Genomic DNA, 19637 nt, shown 5'->3' on the forward strand with positions numbered 1-19637 from the left:
GCGCAACTGTGCGTTAGGGCTGTGGGTCAACTCCATGCAAACTGCTTGCAACCGTAACAAGGCAGTCGTGGCTGTCGCGGAGGCGTGGAGAGCACTGGGAGCAGGCATGGCTACACAAAAAAGCGTGAAGCCGCCCCGAAGGTTCGAAGACCAAAGTAGCCCCGGCGGCCGGCGCAGCCTTGCACAAGTACTCGACCGGGCGGTATGTGGCCGGGGGGGAGCGGGCGAGCACAGCGCAAGGTGAGCAACTGGACATTAGCAGCAGAATAGCAGTGTGGAGGCTGTATGGTGGCTGTCCGCCTGCTGGCCGCGCCGTGCGCATAAAACTGACCCCCGCAAGCAATGTCTGGGAAATGTGGCTGCGTCAGCCTCGGCGTTTGGCCGTACACCGGGATCAGGCCACTTGTCCTCAACAGGAAAATACGGTAGTCTCAAATTACAATTCGCCAACGAATTGGCGTAAAGCATGGGGGCCGCATCAGCTCCTCCCGACGGAGGCGTCACACTGCCGCATGTGTGGATGCCCTACGTAAAAGTAATACCGTAACACGTACGTTATTGACGAGTGTTGCGGAACTAATGCGTACGTAGACCAGAGCGCTGGTACGTGCCGGAAGCGGGATAGCGGTTGTCTGGCCGTGGTACCGTACACAACAACGCCCCCCCCCGTTTATTTGTGGGCTGCCTGGTCGAATGCCCTCTCATCTCCAGTCGGGGATCCATGCATCGCACCCTAATTGCCACGGGCGATTAGCTCGCCAGGCCCTTGCCGCCGCACCTACCTTCGAGCGCGGAAAAGAGCCTGGCCCGCTAGCAGCACCGTACCGCGCATACAGCAACACCTGCCCATTGAAAGGCTCAAAACCCGCATGTGCGCACGGCCACACGCAAGGCCTAATCATTCAAGACGCTTCAGGTCTTCCTCGCCATCACACAAGCATTGCCACCGTCACTGCACACTCTTGCTCGCCATCACGCAAACATTGCCACCGTCACTGCACACGTATGGTACTGTATCCTGAGGTACCAGAATTTATGTCCACTCCTGTGCCCACTCTAACGAACCAGACCAGCTCGATAGCCTCTAACGCTGCACTACCTTACGAACCAACAAAGCGGGAACGAACTACACTGCACTAGGCGCAAACTTAAATGTACCGTAATATGTCGAAACGTCCGGGGCTTTGGGGTTCTTTCCGTCTATCCTGACGACCAAGGAAGCACACATGAGGATAGAGGTGGAGGCGGCGGTGGACTCCAGCGGGCGTCACCCGCCGCCGTTGCGTGGCATGAGCTGCACGCGCATGTGCGTGCAGGCGGACCCATCTTGTCATCAGTCCATGCGTCAAGTGCACTCATAATGTACCTCAGGCCTGTGCATTACTCTGCTCAAAGTGACGGCTTGGTACGCCCGCACAAACACGATGCGACAGCACGCATGCATCCGGCATCGTGCAAGCTATCGCAGGCAACCACGCGCGCGTGCCTGCCACACTCGCGCTTGCGACAAAACACGCCTTATCTACGGCAAAGCGCCGATGCGAAATCCCCCGTGCAATAATCACACACACAATGTCAAGTGCATCCCAGGACATGATCGAGGCAACAGTCAGGCTTCAAAAGAATTGTTGAAACTGGGACCTCTGTAATGAGTTAACGGCAATATGCGTGTTATGAAACCCCCGGGCCTTGCGTTGCATTGCTGCACAATGTCACTCGTCAGTCGCCACACAGTAGGTCAACATGTGAGCATGCAAAGCGACCACAAAGTTTGAGCGCACTCACGCCCTCTCCCCTCCATTCAGTCAAGGTTGAGTTCGTGTCCTCACCGCTAAAAGACGGATGCAAAGCCGACGTTAGGCAAATCAATCAGTGCCGTCTGTGCTTCGACTGGCGGCCCCCAAGATTCATCAGGATCATTTTTGGTCCTTGCCATTGCGCCAGCAGGGGCACAGGCAAGGTGCTGGTCAGGGCCCAGTTGGCTAGAGCTCCTCGTGCACCTGCAGCTGCACACCCGCCGTGTTGTTTGCGGGCAGCCGCATGACCACGGCGCGCGAGGGCGGCAGCGAGGCCACGGCGGCCTTCACCAGTGCGTACGTGTCCAGCTGTGTGTGGGAGGGAGGAGGGGGTTGCATAGCAGCAAGGAGGAGGAGTGGAGAACAGAGAGGTGTGGGGGTGGCGGGCTTTCGTTTCGTTCTTATATCACACACACACACACACACACACACACACACACACACACACACACACACACACACACACACACACACACACACACACACACACACCGCCCATGCCCTCAATGCCAACGCCCTTCTAGCCCTTCCGCCCTCGCCCTGCGGCCGCCGCCACCCACCTCCTTGGCAGTGAGCACCAGCGGCTCCACGAACACAACCCGGTCGAACCGCCGCCCGCCGCTGCGGCTACTGCCGGCCCCGCCAGTGCTACTGCCGAGCAGGTCGGCGGCGAAGCGCTCCAGCTCCACGTGCACCACCAGGTCGGTGGTGCAGCGGGCGGACAGCGTGTCAGCCAGGTCCTGTGAGCGTGTGAGAAGCGGTCACGTGGTGAGAAGCAGCAGGGCCGGCGCAAGCAATCGCCACCCAGTACCATGCTACCAGGATGGCTGGCAAGCACGGGGTAACTGGTCTACTGCACGTTCACGGGGGTTACGGAGTGCCTTAGCCTGCCGCCTCGCAACACGCACCTGGACAAAGTCATGCAGGGGGTCCTTGCGCGCCGACTGCCACTGCGAGGAGCAAAACACAGGGGCCAACACACTGTTGGCATGCAAGCCCAAAGCGCCGAAGCCATAGCGGCAACCGACCCAGGACAGCCAACGCGCTAAGAACCTCGCACGCAGCCCACCAGCCCGCCCACACACCCGCCCGCTCCCACGCGCTCACCTGCAGGCCGTGCCACGCCATGCATGAGTCTATGTGGATGAACACCCCCACCAGCTCCCCGCTGCCGCGGCACTCCACCGGCGGCGGCTGTAGCGCCGCCGCCAGCTGCGCATCCGGCTGTAGCTTTCCCAGCCAGCCAGTGACGCCCAGGCCGCGGGCGCCCGCCATCAGCGCGTTGCGGGAGGCGGAGCCCAACAGCTCGTACGCGGCATTGGACGAGCCGCCGCTGTCCTGCCGTACAGCAGCCTCGAAGTGTACGGGCTTGCCGTACGACACCGCGGCGCCGACGAACATGCGCAGCTTGGTGGGGTTCATGACGGTGCCGTAGGGGGTGCGCAGGCCTGCACGTGACGTGTCAACCGGCAGGCACGACCGGGAGGTTACATTCATGGTTAATTACGAAGCGAAGTTGTAGCGTGTGTGTGTGTGTGTGTGTGTGTGTGTGTGTGTGTGTGTGTGTGTGTGTGTGTGTGTGTGTTACATGCCCAAGCCCAACTATTCAATCAGGGGGGGGGTGTAGATACCAGCCCAAACTAAACCAAACTCCATGCAATAGAGCGAGGAGGAGAGCGTGGCCTATGCTTGACAACGGAGTGGCACGCGACAATAGTCCCCAGCGGGCAACGTGGCGAGTGAGACAGGCTGAAAGCACTGCATATGCCCCGACGCCTTCGCACACATGCCTCCCACCCATCATCTGCCACCGCTCCCAGCCATGTGCCGCCACGCCACCAGCCCCCTCCCGCCCATGGCTCACCGGAATCAATGATGAGGAAGTCGGTGTGCGGGCTGGAGGCGATGTGTTTGAGCATGCTGCCGCCGCTGTACACCGCGTCGAGCACCGTGAAGAACTCGGGCACGTGGTGGAAGCACAGCGCGCCCGCCGCCTGCACCGCCGCGCAGGCGCCGTTGAACACGTCCGCACCGGCCTGCTCGCGCCAGCGCAGGAAGTCCCAATACCTGGCAGCGGGCGGATATGCCAGGAGGGGATTGTTCACACGATGCCCATGTGGGTCGGAGAGGGGCGGGTGGGTTGAGTTGTTTCCACCATTGCCAGCAAGCAACAAGGGGAGGAAGGGCACCGCGGCCGCGTTCGTCCCGTTCAGCGTATTACTACAGCGTGGCAGGATATGTGTGTGTGTGTGTGTGTGTGTGTTGAAAAGAAAATAACAAAACGAAGCCCGCCCAGACGGCGCGATGTGTGTGTGTGTGTGTGCGCATGTGTAAAAAATAGTATAAATTGAAGCGCGCCGTGTGCGTCTGTATGTACTGCCCCCCCCCCCCCCCGCGCCACGCCACACCCACCGTGGGCTCATGTCCACTCCCGGGAAGCTGCCTGCCTCCAGCACCGGCGGCGTCAGCTCCTCCCAGCTGGCAAAGGTGGTGCCCCACCGCATGTTCAGGTCCTCAATGCGCGGCCGCCGCGACCGTAGCCAGCCGCGGAACGCGGACAGCGCGGGGGCGGAGTAGTCCTGCAAGGGCCAGGAGCGGTCACCACAGCACAGCACAGCGCATGTCGTCCGCGTCTTGAATCCCAGGTACCTTCGCACATCCTTGTCACCGCCCCTGTGGCCCTGCAACAGCCGCGACGGCCCCACCCCACCCACCTGGTAGCAGTCGTGCTCCTGCGTGTAGCGGGCCTGTGGGCGCGGGCGCAGTGCGGACGTGTGGCACGTTGACAGGGCTGGAGTACAGCAGGTGGGTTGCGCGACACATGCCACCCACATGCCATTCACGCAGCCCCCTCGCCACAGCCACCCGCGCCTGCCTACCGCCGCCCGCCCCTCACCTCGTACTCGTTGTTGAACACGGGCTGCACAGCCACCACACAGTCCCGGTGCGTCTCCACCAGGTGCTTGGTCACCTCGGCCACCACCTGCAAACACGTGGGCAGGCAGGCACGCATGTGTATGTGTGTATGTGTGCGCGCGCACGCGCGTATTTTGGGAAGCATGGAAACACGCGAACGTACAACGCCCGCAGGTGCGACGTGTGTGACCCAGATCGAGATCCAGACGGAATGCCCAGGTGGGGCCTGGACGTGCCCCCCGCAGACGGCTGAAGCCACGTCGCATGCCGCAGAGACCCGCACCAGCCCTTCCCTGCCCCCCAGAACAAACCACACCTGCAGCGCCTGCTTGCGTGCTTCCTCGTGGAACCACGACAGCAGCTCGTACTTGCGGCCGTGGCTGCAGGGCACGTGTCAGTGTGGGAGGAGGACGTCGTGAGCGAGGGGTTCGTGGAGCTGGCACACGAGCAGCTGGACGTGTGCTGCGTGTGGACGTGACGGCACGTAACGTGTGCTTCGCGGCGACGTGCTAGCCCCCTCCCCTCCCCCGTGTCAAGCCAGTGCTCCCCGGGCGCACCTGTCCGCGGCGCGGGCGTCCGGCCACTTGGCGAACACCCAGGCAGGGGCACGGACCACGTCCAGGAGAAAGGCCACCTGGAGCCGATGAGGGGCCAAGAGCGTGTACGGCACATCATCTCACATCGAAATCGGCAGCTCCAGCCTGGAAAATAACTTGTGCCGTGAAGGTCTTATCACACGCAGCACATACTCGGCAGCAGGCAACGGCCCAGACATCACGCCTCCTGCCCACGCCCCGCAACTCCCCACCTTGAGCCCTGTGTTGCTGCACGCTGCCTCCGCCACCCAGTCCAGGTAGTCGAAGCGTATGGCGCCCTGCTCCAGCTCGAACCAGGACCAGGGGCTGGAGAACAGCACGCCCGTCAGTGCCGCGCCGTCGGGCGACTCCATCTCTTTGAGGGTGGACACCAGCTCCTGCGCCAGACCGCCGGCGCGACCCTGGCGGAGTGAAGAGAGGAGGGAGGGAGGGATGAGGGAGAGCGTTGAGATAGGGAGGAGAATGAGGGAGGGAGAACAATGAGGGAGGGGTGGTGAGGGGGGCGGGCGTGGGCGCGTGTTGGTGAGGGTGCGGGCGGGTGCGTGGATTGGCTGGTAGGCTGTGGGCGAGAGGGCAAAGGCTACACGAGGCGCGACGGCTGCACGCGGGTTGGGGAGCATGGTGGAGTGGGGCCATGGCACATGTGGGCTCGCAGCGAAAGCATGGATGGCAGCCGCCAGTTGAGGCTTGACAGTGGCGTGGTAAGCCACACTCACCTGGTCCAATTTGAACTTTCCCAGGAGCTGGTCATGATAAATCGAGCCGAAGCGCGTGTCTGCCTGCGATTGGAGGAGCAAGGGCCGCGATTTTGTTAGATTTTTGGGGGCGGTTGTTGGGGTTGCGGCTGTGCGCGCTGGCGATGAGTGCTTGGGCGAGTGCTGGCTGTCCGGTCGTGTCCAGGCCAAAGCCGGGAGCACGAAGCCATACGCTACTCGAGACAGGTATAGGGGGTCTGAATCAGCAACTTGGTTATGTGAAATGCATCTAGAGCAGTGCCCTTGACCGGTTGCCCTCCCTCCGCATGGCAGCCCTGGGAGTGACACGACTGCGGACGAGACCCTACCTCGGCCGCTCCGACGGTCCTCCCAGACGAGAGGAGCGATTGAAGGCCGCCACCGCCCTGGAGCCGCCTCAAGCGGAGAGGCTGAACTTTGGCTGTCGGCGCGTCCTTGCCGTGAAGAGACACGCCGAATGAGAACAAGAGAACAACAATTGTGGCGCCGATGAAGGCCCACAACGCCGCGGGCGAGAGCAAAGCGCTCCGGAGACTATATGTCACTGTTGCGGCTCCAGATTGACTAGTAGTCCGTCGCCGGGAGGGCAAACCTCCCCCCCCTGTGAGGCGCATCGCCTTGCGAGACGGAGCTTGCTTTCTACCCAGCGCAGGTGAGCTAATTGTCTTGGAAGCCCTTGTTATCAACCCGCGTTCGCAACGTGGCTGAGACGGTGAAGCGCTAGCAGCACTCCTGACAGACAAACTGAAGACGTCTCAAACAAGCTTTTCACTGCTTTAAGGGAAAACCGCTGTGTTCAGATTGCCCAAAGTACTTTGTTGCAATGTTATGTCAGCGGGAAACCGCGAGAAATTCGGTGGTACGCCAGTCGAATCGTGTTAATGTGAAGTGGCGGGCGGGGTGACGCCGCTCTGTCGGCAGTAGAATGTTTATAATACAGATCGTCATACAAGTACATGATTGTTGCAGCGAACATTGTGAAGCCACTCCTACGCGGCTTGGGAGTTAGCGATTGTCGGGGTGTAAAGGCCGTTGAACAAGCGTGCTTCTAAAAATAGCTACTCATAAATACCTTGGATTACAGAGACCTTCGCAGGGAGATGCATCTAAGTGAACCGGTTTGAATGCGCTCCCGCCAAGCCGAGTCCGCCTCAACTCCAGTGTCAGCCAGTGTGCTTGCAGAAGCGCTCCTGGCCGCCTCCGCTCACGGCGCCGCCCCAGAGCTCAGTAACGCACCTTCCGCCTTCCGTTTTGGCATTATGCCCTTCTTTGCCCATAAGTAAGCCTGGGAACATGAGCGAGAAGGCCGCACGGGGCTGCAGGCGTTCCGAAGTGAAGGGCCAAGTGGGCTGCAGCACGTGTGTGGCAGCTGCGGTCCGGGGCTGCGGGCAGCTGCATGCTGTTGTGCTGGCCAGCTGGCGTAGCACAAAGACCAAGGGCAATACTAGTTCACACCAGGGGAGAGTCTGTAACAGAGCCACTAAGTCCCTCGCGTTGATTGCCGCCGTCCTGCCTTTGCCACACATGCATGGCCAGTCATTAAATGGTCGGGATGGCATCCCATTGCGAGATGGCATGGAGCCCCCATGCATGGGGCCCCCATGCAAAGCCGGCATCTGTCCCGCCACAAACGCAAAATGCCAGCGCTAGATAGATACGCGATACGAGGTGCCGCCGGCATCGTGCACAACGCCATCCTTATCTGCACCCATGACAAGATTGACATCCTGACCTGAAGATCACACCACACATTCCACAAGCCCTGCAAACGGATCACCTGCACACAAACTCTCTGTACTCCCCCCGCGCCGTTGCAGCGGTAGCTCAATCCCTCCGCACACGACACAAGACACTTCCTTCCGCATGATTGCAGCCTGCAGGTATCTTTGCCTAGTACATACTGCCGCGCTCCCTCCCCACTCGCCGTCGAGTTCCCTGCCCATGTGTGCACACACTGCCCCTCTCGTGTCCTCGACATGCATCGCATATGTTTCCTTTCCGCCGAGCCCGGTGCGGCGCAGATGCAGACGTGGGTCGCCGAAGCACCACAGCTCCACCCGTCGCAGCCTAGCAGTCCTAGACCTTCGGCGCCCTCGTACTCGTTGCACAGTCCCACACACTGGCCCAGAGCAGCCCAGTGGCTGTGAGCCCACTGCACTCGCGCACTGACCGCACGTACCCGCCAGGCCGCAACCATCCACCCACGGGCCATCCATCCATGCTGTTGTTATTGCTGCGAAGCGCTGCACATAGCACATCGCACAGATCGCATCCTGCAGACCCCGCGTGCCGGTTGCCGCCACCTACATGCCGCCAAGCGGCTAACCTTGCGTCCGGGCAGCGCTGTCCGCCACCACAGCTGCCGGCGCCTACCTGCAATTCCGCGCTGGGCTCGCCATGCTCCTCCGCGAGGCGATAGCAGCAAAAGCCCCCACCCCATCAGCTCATACGGCATGGACATGACTACAACGCCAGGCCGCCACGGCTCCTGCTACTGCCGCCTCCGCTCCTGCTGCTGCCGCTCCTGCTACTGCCTCCGCTCCTGCTGCTGCTGCCCCCTCCCCTCCTCTGCTGGCTCACAGGTCCGCCAGCACCATCAGCTGCGGCCCCGAGGTGACGTTGGTGGGCATGTGCATGATGGTGTGCGGCAGCTTCTCCAGAGCCGACTTGACCTGCGCGGGCGCGACAGCGAGAGCGTGGCGGTGGGCAGGTGGGGTGGGGGGTCGGTGAGCTGCCTGGCTGCGTGCGCATCACGCCATAAAAGGCAACGGTCACTTTGCTAGCCATGCCCACCACCCAACCCCCCCTTCCACAAGACGCATGAAGTGACCAAGGCGCGACCACACGCGAATGCGCGTCATGTGCTGCCCCGCCCGCACCCAACCTGTGTCCCCTCCCCAACCGCCTGCCGCACCCAACCACCGGCCTCATCCCGCACGCACGCGCCCACGCCTACCTTGATGTAGTTGTCCATCTCCGCGGTGCCCCACAGCACCAGCGGCTCCACGAACACGGCGCGGCTGAAGCTGCCCATGTCAGCCAGGAACTTGTCCAGCTCGATGTACACGGCGATGTCGGTGCCGCAGTCGCCGTCATGCAGCTTCTCAGCCAGCTCCTGCGGGGGAGAGGGTGAGAGGGTGGCGAGTGAGCGCGAAGGGGCGAGGGGGGCGCGTGTCAGGAGATAAGAGGTGGGGCAAATTGGCGACTCATGCTGTGAATCGGACGCCGTCCACCATGGAGCGCTCGCGGGCTCGACCCACATGACCATGAGTGGCGCCGAGGGCTCACAGACGCTGCCGGGTCGCCACACCCCTTTCCATTTCCCTGCCTGTCTGCCTGCCTGCCTGCATGCCTGCTGCCTGCCTCTCACCTCCACCATGTCGTGCAGCGGGTCCTTGCGCGCCCACTTCCATTGCAGGCCGTGGTAGGCGGCGCAGGACTGCAGGTGCAGGAACACGCCCACCACCTCGCACGAGCCGCACGTGGGAGCCGTGTGCATGGCCTGAGGGCCAGGTGGCGCAGGGCCGAGGAGGGGCGAATTCACATTAGCTATGCGATGGGGTTCCATGCATGATTAAGACGAGATGATGCTGACAGGTTGTTGCAGGGGTGGGTGAGCGGGGGGACTGGGGAAGAGCGTCATTACGGAGGCCACGAGGCACCGCCGGCAACTGTAAACACATGCTAGTCTTGCTCGTTTAATCAGCCTGTACTCCATCTCCAGCTCAGCCCATTCGCACTCCTATCCCGCAAGCCTCAACCCCGTGCTTACACGGCTGCCGCCCTTTCCCCTTCCTTGACCCCGTCGCTCCCTCCCGCCCACCGCCCCCGCGCCCTCCGCCCCCGCGCCCTCCGCCCCACCTTGGTCAGGCTGGCGTTCATGTCCACGCGCGTGTGCCAGTTGGTGATGCCGATGTTGTCGGCGCCCGCCAGCATGCTGTTGTAAAAGCCGGAGGCCAGCAGGTCGAAGTCCTTGAAGCGCTCCACAGCGGCCTCGAAGTACACCGGCTTGCCTGCAGGTGCGGGCGGGAGGGTGCGGGCGAGGAGGTGCGGAGGTGGGAGGGCGGAGGAAGGTGGGGGGTTAGTGTGGAAGAGCAAGGGTTTGTGGGCCGCAGGGCCGTTGGCTGCTTGCACCAGTGAGCAAGGGTGCATGTCCGCGTGCCGCAACAGGGACACAGTGCGGGGCGCGGCAATGCCTTGGCACCTTCAGTGCCCCTCCTCCGCCCCTTCCTTTCCTCGTCCCCTTCCTCTTCTCCACCCCTTCCGCTTGTCCGCCCCTTCTTTCCTACGCCTCACCGTACGCGTGCGCCGCCGAGATGTAGACTCGCAGCTTGTGCGGGTTCATGACGGTGCCGTAGGGCGTCATGAAGTTGGAGTCCATGATAACGAAATCTGTGGCGGGCGAGGGATTGTGGCATGGCCTCAGGTGGTATGGCATGAGAAGAGTGGCTGGGTGTAACCTCATGTCTGTAGGCACGATTGCGGGACCCCACCCCGCACCCACCTGTGAAGGGGCTGGAGGCGATGAGTCGGAACATGGTGGCCCTGTCGTGGCGTGTGTGTGTGTGTGTGTGTGTGTGTGTGTGTGAGGTCGGAAGTTAAGCGGGTGGTTTTGAAGTGGCTTCACGCGGCGCGCGTGCATTGTTGTAGGCGGGCAACATGAAAGATTGTTTATGCGCACTGAAGATACAGGTCCACGTTGCCCATGCGGTATCCTATGACCGTATGTGGCTCACAGTAGCAACCACTGTACCGGTCAGGCGCAGGCGGGCGCTGGTGCTCACCCGTACATGGCGTCAATGACTGTGAAGAACTCGGGGAAGTGGTGGAAGCACATGAGGCCGGCGGCGTGCACGGTGGCGCAGGCCTTGTTGTAGTGCGCCGCGCCGAACTCCTCACGGAAGCGGACAAAGTCCCAGTAGCTGCGGCGGCGCAGTGTAGGCGGCGGCGGTGGCCGTGGCGGTGGCATTAAGACGGATGCAGTTGCCGTGAGGGAGGAAGGCCTGCCCTCTAACTTGGCGCGGGTCCACACTCGCACACCTCCCTCCTGCACGGCGCAACTCCCACCCACCCCTCCCTCCGCGCCCTCTCGCTCGCACTGCATTTTCTGGGTTGGGCAACAATTCCTGGCTATTGGGACCTATATCGTTGGGCTCGGTCACATAACCCTCCCTCCCTCCCTCCCCTTCTCTCACTCGGCCGAGAAGTCCACTCCCTGGAAGTCGCCGGAGTGCAGCGCCGGCGGCCGCACCTCGTCCCACGTCTTGTAGCGCTTGCCTGCGGGCACATCCCCAAATGCGGCAGCAACATCAGCGCTGCATTATTTGGCGCTTTCGCAAAGTAGCCATACAAGCATTCACGGCATCGTACCACACACCGTACCGCATTGCCGCCCCTGCGCCCCTGCCACCTGCCGCTGCTGCCGCCTGCCCCACCCACCCCATCGCAGATTGATGACGTTGACGTCCTGCGTCTTGGCCTGCAGCCAGCGGCGGTACTCGGCCAGCGCGTAAGGGCCGTAGTCCTGGAAGCTGTCATACTCCTGGGTGTACTTGGCCTGTGCGGGGCGGAGGGGGAGTTTGTTCGAATTAGGAGGAGGAGGGGTGGGGCGGGGCGTGATCCACTGGACTATGGTAGTGAGGTGAGGGGCGTGCAGTGCGGCGGAGTGGGTGTTGGTGTTGGTGGTGGCGGTGGTGGCTGACACAGGGGCCACATAACCCTGCCTCTGTGTTCGTCCTTCTTTGCATCGCCGGCTGCCCGCTCCTGGCCAAGCAGCCCTCCGTAAAGCCTTTGTGCTCTGTACTCTGGCCCGCCGCGCCCTCCTCCTCTCCTGCGTCCGGTCCCTGACCCACTCCCTCTCCCCAACCCTGCAATCCCTACGCCCTCTTCACCCCAAATGAAGTGACTGCCCCCACCACCTGCTCACACTGTCGCCTCAGTTGCCCCCTCCTAAGCCCCCCGCCCCAACCCCCCCCAAACCTCCCGCCCCCCTTACCTCGTACTCGTTGTTATACACGGGCTGGATGGCCTTGGCGCACCCGGGGTAGTTGGAGGCCAGGTGCGTGGCCACGGAGCTCAGCAGCGTCAGCGCGGCCCTGCGCGCGTGCGTGTATGTGCACGCGTGTGTGTGTGTGTGTGTGTGTGTGTGTGTGTGTGTGTGTGTGTGTGTGTGTGTGTGGTTGTACTGCACGAGTGGTGGATTGCAGGACCTCACGCGAACACGTTGGGAAGGGCGTCGCCACAGGCTCGCCGTGTTTATGTACTGCCTCAGCCTGAGGCCGGGTTCACGGCACGCCCCCTCCGCCAGCCCTCGTCACCCAACCCACATGGCCATTTGCATGGCGACTCTGCAACACCGCGCCTGTTCAGCACCGCCCTTGCCCACCTAGTCCTGCCTGGAACCCCCGTTCCCCACCCACTGGACGCGCCCCCTGTGCCCCGGTGCGGCGGCCAGTGCGCCGCAACGGAGCTAGTCGGCGGGCCTCCAGCCTTCAGCCCCGTGGCGACGAGGAGCATCCGGCCCAAGTGCATCACCAAACCGCTGTGGGGCTGTAGCCTTCAGCCACGGCACCGGCATGGTACTCTTCAGCGACCTCCACGGCTCCTCCGCGCGCCCCGCCTCCCTGTCACCTCCCCTCACTCCCCCCTCGCCCGTCCACCCTTGCCCCTCGCCTCCTCCCACCTTCCCAGCCCAGCCCCAGCCTCCCAGCCTCGCTGCCCACCCGCCCCCTCAACCGCCCCCTTAACCACCATCCTCAAACCCCTCAACCCCCGGGCGGTTTAGTTTGGGCTGGCCTCTACAATCTCCCCCCCCCCCGCAACCAGCCGCCGCCCCCGCCACCCACTTGTTGCCCTGCGGGTGGAACCAGGACATGCGCGTGTAGTTGCGGCCGTCGCTGTCCAGCGGCCGCGCGTCCGGGTACTGCCGCCAGAACCAGTCTGGCGGGTTGAGCAAGTCCACGATCAGGTCCACCTGCGGGGGGGGCGGGGGGAGGGGGCGTGGCCGGGGCGTGGCGTGGCGCGGTGGCAGCGTTACTGCCGTGGGGCAAAGGTTGGCACCCGGGGTCACGGCGCGGCACGTTGGCAATTGTGCCGATGGAGGTGGTGGCCGGCGTGGCAGCCCCACCCCATGGACATCGTGTCCGGGACATTACATTTGTGGACCAGTTGTGATGCTGTCCCGGGGTAAGGGCCCTGGCTCCGGTTCTGTGCAGCTCCTGCCAGGCCCTTCCTGAGGCCTGTGCCTCCAGCCCCCTCCCCTCCCCTCCCCCTCCCCCCCTCCCTCGCCTCCCTCACCTGCAGCCCCGTGTTCTTGCAGGCGGCATCCAGCAGCCAGCTGATGTACTCGGTGCGCACCTTGCCCGGCTCGGGCTCAGCCCACTGCCTGGGGTCGGGAGGGGGCGTGGCGAGGTGTGGGATCTGGGATGGCAAACCGTTACCAGTCTGCCACGTACCCGCATCCTCCGGGCTGGGCCGCTTGGGTGCAGCTCCCACCCAACCTGCCTCCCTCCCTGCCGCTTATTCACCTGCCTGTCCCCGTCCCAACCCGCCCCGCCCTGTCTTGCTCCGCCACGGCGCCAACCCCGCACACTGCGACCTCCTGCGCAACCCCTGTAAGGCTGCAACCCCCGCCTCCACAACTCCCTCCCCCGCGCCACCAATCCCTCCTCGGCGTCACCACGCATTGGACACACCAGCTAATGCTGTAGACCACAGTTTTGATGCCTGTGGCTTGCATCTGCTTCAGAGTGGCTACTAGCTTGTCCGTCTGCCGCACGTCCGGAGCCTCCATCGCCTTGTAGAACATCCTGTCAGCGTTTCATCACGTGTAATGCATCGGGCGTAACATTCGCAGCAGTAGCTGGCAGGAGCAGAAGCGGCCCACACGGCATGGCGGTGATGCAGGACGTCTCACTGTGACCCGTACACACCGCTCTGTGTGACGCTTCCCACCCTCCCACCCGAAGAGACTCACAGAAGTTCTAGGTGGAAGATGGTGCCTGACATCAAGCGTGTTGGTTCAGGTGGAGAGGGGGAGGGGGTAACAGCAAAGTGTCAGCCAGAGCGACAGGAGCGCGCTAAACGGCGAACGCCGCGCTTGGGGCCCCCAGACCGAAAGTGTGCGGGCGCGGCTTGGCGAGCAGACCACCACGAGCTCAACAAAACGAAAGTCACATGATACAGCTGCAGCTATCACGGTTTGTGGCATGCCCCTGCCCGTTCAGAGAGCTGTTGTGGCCTCGATTCGTGTCGTGCGTGTATGTGTCGAGGCGCCAAATCCCCACGAAAGTCCCATCGCCAAATTCCACATCATCAACAAACGTCACCCACGGCTTTGCAAGACGTTTACGCACAGACGGCTCACCGAAAGTGTCGTTTGGCTTAAACTTGCGGACTGACTTCACGCCGTTCATGTAGTTCAGCGCCTTTCGCGTCAAAGATTTACATCCTGGTCCAGGGCTGGCGAAAAGCGACGTTGAGCTGCTCGAGGTCCCTCCGAAGGCTAGGTTGAAGAGGAGAAGGAGCGAGCCGACAACAACAACCCCGCCAATAAGAATGACGCTGGCTCCTGCAACGCCACCTGGGATCCTCCAGCCTTTGGGCCGGGAACGAGCGCCCATCGTGTGTAAATGGCGGGTAACAGGTCAGGCCACCGCAAGAAACAATATTGTAAGGGATAGCTTGCTCAGTTAAAGTGATTTTGTAAACAACGAAGCTGTAATCGCCTTCAGAGCAGCGGCATGGCTTCCTTCCGCGCGTCTATGGAGAAACCGCCCGAGTAAGAGGACTCACACCGATGCACACTCAGGTAAGCTAAGCTAAGTATACTACGAGTCGTATGCAAAATCCAATGTAATAATGAATTGTTGGGAAAACGCGGGCTGGTTTTCGGCGATCGATGGGTCTGACTCGTGGATCCGGCGCTGGAGTTAAACAAGCTTGCAACGCTAGCGAACGCTGCAACGCACCTTTCTTATGCTCTGTGTGTCCGTTATCGACTGCTGTACCTGACGAGAGGCACAGCTCGGGGCCACAGTCACTGGCCGGACGCTGCCCCGCGCCGCGAGTGCGAATGCGCTGCCAAGGCATCCTGAAAAATAGTTCACGTAAATCGAGGGATGTGCTGCCTAGCGGGGTCGCGGCGTGACGGGGATCAAAGTGGGTCTGTCGTGTCCTGGTGGTGCGAGGGGACGGAGGCGTGTCAAGCAAGTGCACAGCAGCGCGTAAAGTAAGCCCCGGGACTACAACTTTCTTACAACAAAACGCCTATCATGCATCGTGGGGGTGGCGCGTTCTCATCCGCCGCGCCGCGTCCCATGCAGTCCGACATTCCGGGTAGCAGACACGCGCATCGCCAAGACCCCACGCCAAGACCCCGTACTGCGCGACCTTCCGCGCTTCAAGCCTTCACTCCACTAAGCACCCGCCCACTCAACATGTCCATGCCATGCTACCGTCCACACTCGACGCAGGCCACCTCGCCCTGTGCCGTGCCGTGCCCGTACATCGGTCCCTGCTGCCCCTGCATGCCCTGCCGCCCCGCTGCCTCCTCTCCAGCCGCCCTGCTGCAGCGCATGCTCCTCCTCCTCTCCCTCTACCCTCTCACTGCAGGCGCTCCACCAGCCGCCACTCGGCGCCGGAGGGCCCGGGTCGCGGCGCGATCCAGGCCTTGAGTATGGGCCGCTCGAACACCCAGTGGTCCACCACCTCGAGCTCCTTGTCGGGGTCGCCTGCGAAACAGGTGCCACACAGGTGTGTGAGGGGTGGTGCCATGAGCGACCCAGGCGCCAGCTCTAGCGATGATATCGGTATTGCAAGCGATTATTCCTTCCTTGAGAAGCAGGAATGCGGTGCGATACTATGTTCGGATAATGTTAGATGCGCCGCCGCAGCCCCCACGGGCCGCCGCGTCGTCGTTGCACCCTGCCCCCCCTGCGGTCGTGTGGTTGTGCGGCTGCAGCTGCGGCTCACCCGCCAGCAGCTTGCCGCGGTTGTCGTACACCGCCACCACCTGGCGGCTGGGGATGCGCGCCGTCCACTGCGCAAAGTGCAGCTTGCCCTGTCGGCGCGTGGCAGGCACACACAGGGCGAGGGGACAGCGCACGCCACCAAGGCCCGGTCCGGTTAACTCAGCTCGGGTCAGGCAGGCCAGCCGTCTGCAGCCGGAAGCCCAAGCCCACATGGCGTTGCCCTCGATGCAGTGGTTGCGCCCCACAGCCGCTGCAGCTGCGCCCTGCGCCGCTCCCAGCCCAGCTGCTGCAGCCCCCTCCCGGCGCCCACCTGCTTGAGCGGGTTGCTGACTATCGTGCCGTGCACCAACTTGATGTCGGAGGGCTTGGGCTCCCGCACCATCCGCCACGTCACGCTGGACCGCCCGCGCCGGGCCACCTCGCCAGCCAGGCGCAGCCCCGTTTGCTCCGTCACATACTGCGAGGGGCCGCCGGCAGCAGGGCGGGCAGCGGTAGGCATGCGTGGCCGTTGCGTTGGGTGCGAGTACATGGTGTGCTGCGCCCCCACCGCTGTGGTGTGCCTGACGTCCTTGGCGCGCAGACGTAGCAGCGACGACGCCTTGCTTCGGGGGCTACCTACATCTACTGGCTGACATTTGGAGTGTCGCTGCTCCTGCCGTCCCTGCTACTCCTGCTCCTCCTCCTTTCCCTCCGCCCTCCCTCTGCCCCTCCCTCCCATCGCGCCACCCTTTACCCCTCTTCCTTCTCTGGCCCGCGCCCCTCACCGGCTCCGCCAGCGCCATGTCCCCGGCCGCCAGCGCCGCATTGACTGCCTTGTAGGCGTCCAGCACCCGCTGCTGCAGCGCCGACTTGGAGAAGCCCCAGATGGAGGTGCGGCACAGAACACCCGCGTACAGGCTACAGCGAGGCAGGGGTTGGAAGGGGCAGGCGTGTTGTAGCGAGCGAGAGGCTGTCTGTTTGGGGCTCAGCTATGGCACGGCGCTTGAAGGAGCTGAGCTAACACAATTTTTGCGCAGCGCATCACGCAGCCCAGAGGCATCGCACCAAGCGGCCGCTAGACGCGACGCACGCGCGAGTCTTGCCGCCTCCCACACCCCGCCCAGACACCGCACTCCCCCTCTGGTTTCTTACTGGCAATGGTGAAAACACCCCCACCCATCCGCACCTCTTGCTCCAGTACTTGATCCGCGCCTCCAGCTCCGGGTCCGCCAGCGGGTTGGCGCTGGTGAGGGGGCCAGGCGGCGTGTAGCGCTCCGCCAGACCGCCGTGGCTCTTGTAGCGCGCCCACATGTGCGCCTCGTTGGCGTCGTACACCTCCGGGTAGACCTGAAGAAACAGGGGCAGCACGCGCGGGTGTGTTTTGTAATGCCTTGCAGCTTTGGTTGCGAACCGCGGCACGTGATCGTGCGTTTCTGCTGGCGTGCTGCCCATAACACAGCTCTGTAACCCCGGCTCGCGTGCTTGAACCAAGCTCCAGCTCCTGGCATGACAGGCAGCAGCAGCTTCTGACTAGCTCCTTCCTGAAAACCTCGCCCCCGCGCCCCGACTCCGCACCATCTTGCGGTAGTCGAACCAGGCGAAGGGGTTGAAATTGCTGGTGAAGGCGGAGGGGAGGCGCGACATGTGCCGCAGCTGCTGGTGCTGCTGCAGCGGGTGGGGCTGGGGCTGGTGCGCCACATGCTGCTGCTGAGATTGGAGTCTGCAGAAGGAAACAGAGGGGTGAAAAGGAGTGGGCGGGCGCATCAAGCAGCAGCAGGAGCACGAAAAGCGTGCGTGCGTGGGCGCCGGGGCATCAAAGGGGCCTTTCCTTGATACCGATGGGTGCTGTCGGTAACACATTCCCAGCATACATCTTGCAGGCTTATGCTTAGCCCACGTACCCAAGTAGCGACCCAGTGACGCCGCTGGTGCTGGCCTGCGCCGTGATGAGGGAGCCAGCGGGCCGGGCGCACCACGCTCCCGCCTGTCGTGGAGCCACACAAGCGACCGGGCTCAGTCTGCATCGTCTCGCCATCGCGCTGCGTGCATGTAACTACTCAGCAGCGCACCTGCTGACCCAAAGCCCGCATCAGCAACCCCGCGCCTTGTCGCGACGCCATCTAAATTGCGCGCTGTGATGGAAGCGCGACTCGCCGCTAACTCTTCCAAGCGCGAAGTAAGCCTAGTTGTTAGCAATCTTCGATCGAGCTAGTGTCACGTCGCTGTGACATGAAATTAAGGCATGCGCGATAGAGACAGTACGTGTTGTTTATGACAATGCGTGCCGGGCCACTGTTTCGCTGTAATAATGCACACACATAGATACAAAAGAGGCACAGTTGACCCCGCTGTTTCCTGCGCATTCGATCCAAGCTGCTGGGCTGTCGCAAATGTTGCGACCGAATCAGGGCCGAGGCGTTTGACATGATGAGGCGAACGGCGCCGTGAAGACACGTATTGCTGCACACATTCAGCTTCAGGGGCTGAACACATTCCTCGACACGCTGCATTCCTCTCATGCTCGCCCTTTCAACAGCAGAGGAGCTAAAATGGGCATCCGATGGCGCTGCGACCTGGACAAGCCAGTTCTCATACAGAACTTCAAGCGGCGGGGCTGGATAGATGTGTCCGCCGAGTTGGAGGACGACAGCTGGGACCTGTGGTGGGCCAACGTGCAGAGTGTTAAGCAGCTGTTTGGCGACTCCATGACGCGCCTGCACCCGCACCAGCGCATCAACCATTTTCCAAACCACTATGAACTCACGCGCAAGGTGTGGTTAGGCGGGCACGGTGGGCTTGAGACGGTGGTGCAGGTGTGTGGGTAGCGGGGCACAGGCGGTCTTGCGACTACCGTAACACGCGAACCGGCTTAATGGTGGGCAATCATCACCCATTGCTCGACAAACTGCTCCGCTATCAATATCCAAGTACACCCACAATCCACCTGCCGTTCCCGCAGGACCTGATGGTAAAGAACATCAAGCGCTACCAGAAGCAGGTGAAGCGGGAGGGCGGCACCGCGGCGGAGCTGGACATCATACCCGCGACATACGTGCTGCCGCAGGTGGGGGGCCAGGAGGCGGCGGGTGGGGCCTGGAGGAGTCGGGTGGGGTGGGGTGGGGTCAGGTGGCATGTGTGGGGTGCGGGTGCGGAGGATGCTCAGTGTATGGACGCCGGCAGCGGCTGCATGGCTGTCAAGTGCTGGGTACCGCGTGCGGATGTGAAACCTATGCCGTAGGTATAACTCACACGCCCGCACAAATGCACGCCCGCACAGGACTACATGCTGTTTGCGGAGGAGTTCCGGCGCTGTTGGCAGCTGCAGCAGAAGGAGCAGCAGCGCGAGCAGCAGGAGCAGCAGCAAGGGCAGCAGGGTGGCAGTAGCAGCGGCGGAGGCGCGGCAGGCGGCAGTAGCAGCGGGTCTGGGGGCACGACCTGGATCATGAAGCCGTCATCCAAATCTCAGGGCAAGGGCATCTTCCTCATCAACAAGCTCAGTCAGGTGGGGGCAGTCTCGGCAAGTTATGACACGTGAAGTTCGATGTGAAGGTGTCTGCTGCTGAGGTTGTGGGGTCGGGAGAAGCTCTGAGTCGAGTGCACAGCGCCCGGTGTGCCCGGCTGCTCGTGTGTGCGAGTCACCGGCTG

At 62.7% G+C, this 19637-nt stretch overlaps 4 protein-coding genes across 5 annotated transcripts in view; 1 reads left to right on the forward strand and 3 right to left on the reverse strand.

Annotated features, from left to right (window-relative positions):
- Positions 1-424: 424 nt before the first annotated feature.
- Positions 425-7142, reverse strand: CHLRE_02g117200v5 (uncharacterized protein). Its single transcript, XM_043059991.1, has 13 exons — positions 6372-7142; positions 6025-6087; positions 5521-5709; positions 5270-5346; positions 5029-5092; positions 4693-4779; positions 4511-4543; positions 4209-4375; positions 3661-3863; positions 2904-3244; positions 2705-2746; positions 2357-2536; positions 425-2105 (listed from the first exon to the last, which is right to left on the reverse strand). The coding sequence occupies exons 1-13, from the start codon at positions 6654-6656 to the stop codon at positions 1983-1985; spliced, it is 1854 nt and encodes a 617-aa protein (XP_042927625.1). The 5' UTR covers positions 6657-7142; the 3' UTR covers positions 425-1982.
- A 355-nt stretch (positions 7143-7497) lies between these two features.
- CHLRE_02g117250v5 (uncharacterized protein) lies at positions 7498-15232 on the reverse strand. Of its 2 annotated transcripts, none has more exons than XM_043059993.1 (15): positions 14408-15232; positions 14018-14042; positions 13737-13850; positions 13339-13426; positions 12888-13015; positions 12038-12137; positions 11482-11599; positions 11238-11319; positions 10827-10964; positions 10547-10587; positions 10339-10434; positions 9904-10055; positions 9413-9544; positions 8999-9157; positions 7498-8714 (listed from the first exon to the last, which is right to left on the reverse strand). In XM_043059993.1, the coding sequence occupies exons 1-15, from the start codon at positions 14454-14456 to the stop codon at positions 8619-8621; spliced, it is 1518 nt and encodes a 505-aa protein (XP_042927626.1). In that variant the 5' UTR covers positions 14457-15232; the 3' UTR covers positions 7498-8618. The 2 variants fall into 2 exon arrangements, with proteins under 2 accessions (XP_042927626.1, XP_042927627.1); XM_043059992.1 differs by having other exon boundaries at positions 14342-15232.
- Positions 15233-15283: 51 nt separating this feature from the next.
- Positions 15284-18292, reverse strand: CHLRE_02g117300v5 (uncharacterized protein). The gene is made up of 8 exons (XM_043059994.1): positions 18062-18292; positions 17894-17976; positions 17568-17712; positions 17179-17339; positions 16778-16910; positions 16324-16470; positions 16015-16102; positions 15284-15773 (listed from the first exon to the last, which is right to left on the reverse strand). The coding sequence occupies exons 1-8, from the start codon at positions 18110-18112 to the stop codon at positions 15646-15648; spliced, it is 936 nt and encodes a 311-aa protein (XP_042927628.1). The 5' UTR covers positions 18113-18292; the 3' UTR covers positions 15284-15645.
- A 100-nt stretch (positions 18293-18392) lies between these two features.
- CHLRE_02g117350v5 (uncharacterized protein) overlaps positions 18393-19637 on the forward strand; it is a 5262-nt gene continuing 4017 nt past the window's right edge. Inside the window, exons 1-3 of the mRNA XM_043059995.1 lie at positions 18393-18763; positions 18952-19056; positions 19270-19494. Coding sequence (XP_042927629.1) covers positions 18542-18763; positions 18952-19056; positions 19270-19494 — 552 coding nt within the window. The 5' untranslated portion in view covers positions 18393-18541. The remainder of the gene's footprint in view (positions 18764-18951; positions 19057-19269; positions 19495-19637) is intronic.

Source organism: Chlamydomonas reinhardtii, chromosome 2, assembly GCF_000002595.2.
Source record: "Chlamydomonas reinhardtii strain CC-503 cw92 mt+ chromosome 2, whole genome shotgun sequence".
NCBI classification, from domain to species: Eukaryota; Viridiplantae; Chlorophyta; class Chlorophyceae; order Chlamydomonadales; family Chlamydomonadaceae; genus Chlamydomonas; species Chlamydomonas reinhardtii.

Bases quoted from the DNA above. Each gene is read 5' to 3' on its own strand.
- CHLRE_02g117200v5 (XM_043059991.1), bottom strand. From the start codon at position 6,656: ATGCGCCTCACAGGGGGGGGAGGTTTGCCCTCCCGGCGACGGACTACT. The intron at 6,088-6,371 runs GTAGGGTCTCGT...CTCCAATCGCAG, and splicing joins GGACCGTCGGAGCGGCCGAG to GCAGACACGCGCTTCGGCTC. The intron at 4,544-4,692 runs GTGAGGGGCGGG...CCGCGCCCACAG, and splicing joins TGTTCAACAACGAGTACGAG to GCCCGCTACACGCAGGAGCA.
- CHLRE_02g117250v5 (XM_043059992.1), bottom strand. From the start codon at position 14,456: ATGAACGGCGTGAAGTCAGTCCGCAAGTTTAAGCCAAACGACACTTTC. The intron at 11,600-12,037 runs GTAAGGGGGGCG...CGCCCCGCACAG, and splicing joins TGTATAACAACGAGTACGAG to GCCAAGTACACCCAGGAGTA. The intron at 10,588-10,826 runs GTGAGCACCAGC...ACGCCACGACAG, and splicing joins GTCATTGACGCCATGTACGG to GGCCACCATGTTCCGACTCA.
- CHLRE_02g117300v5 (XM_043059994.1), bottom strand. From the start codon at position 18,112: ATGGCGTCGCGACAAGGCGCGGGGTTGCTGATGCGGGCTTTGGGTCAG. The intron at 17,977-18,061 runs GTGCGCTGCTGA...GCTCCACGACAG, and splicing joins TGCGGGCTTTGGGTCAGCAG to GCGGGAGCGTGGTGCGCCCG. The intron at 16,103-16,323 runs GTGGGCGCCGGG...ACGCGCCGACAG, and splicing joins TCAGCAACCCGCTCAAGCAG to GGCAAGCTGCACTTTGCGCA.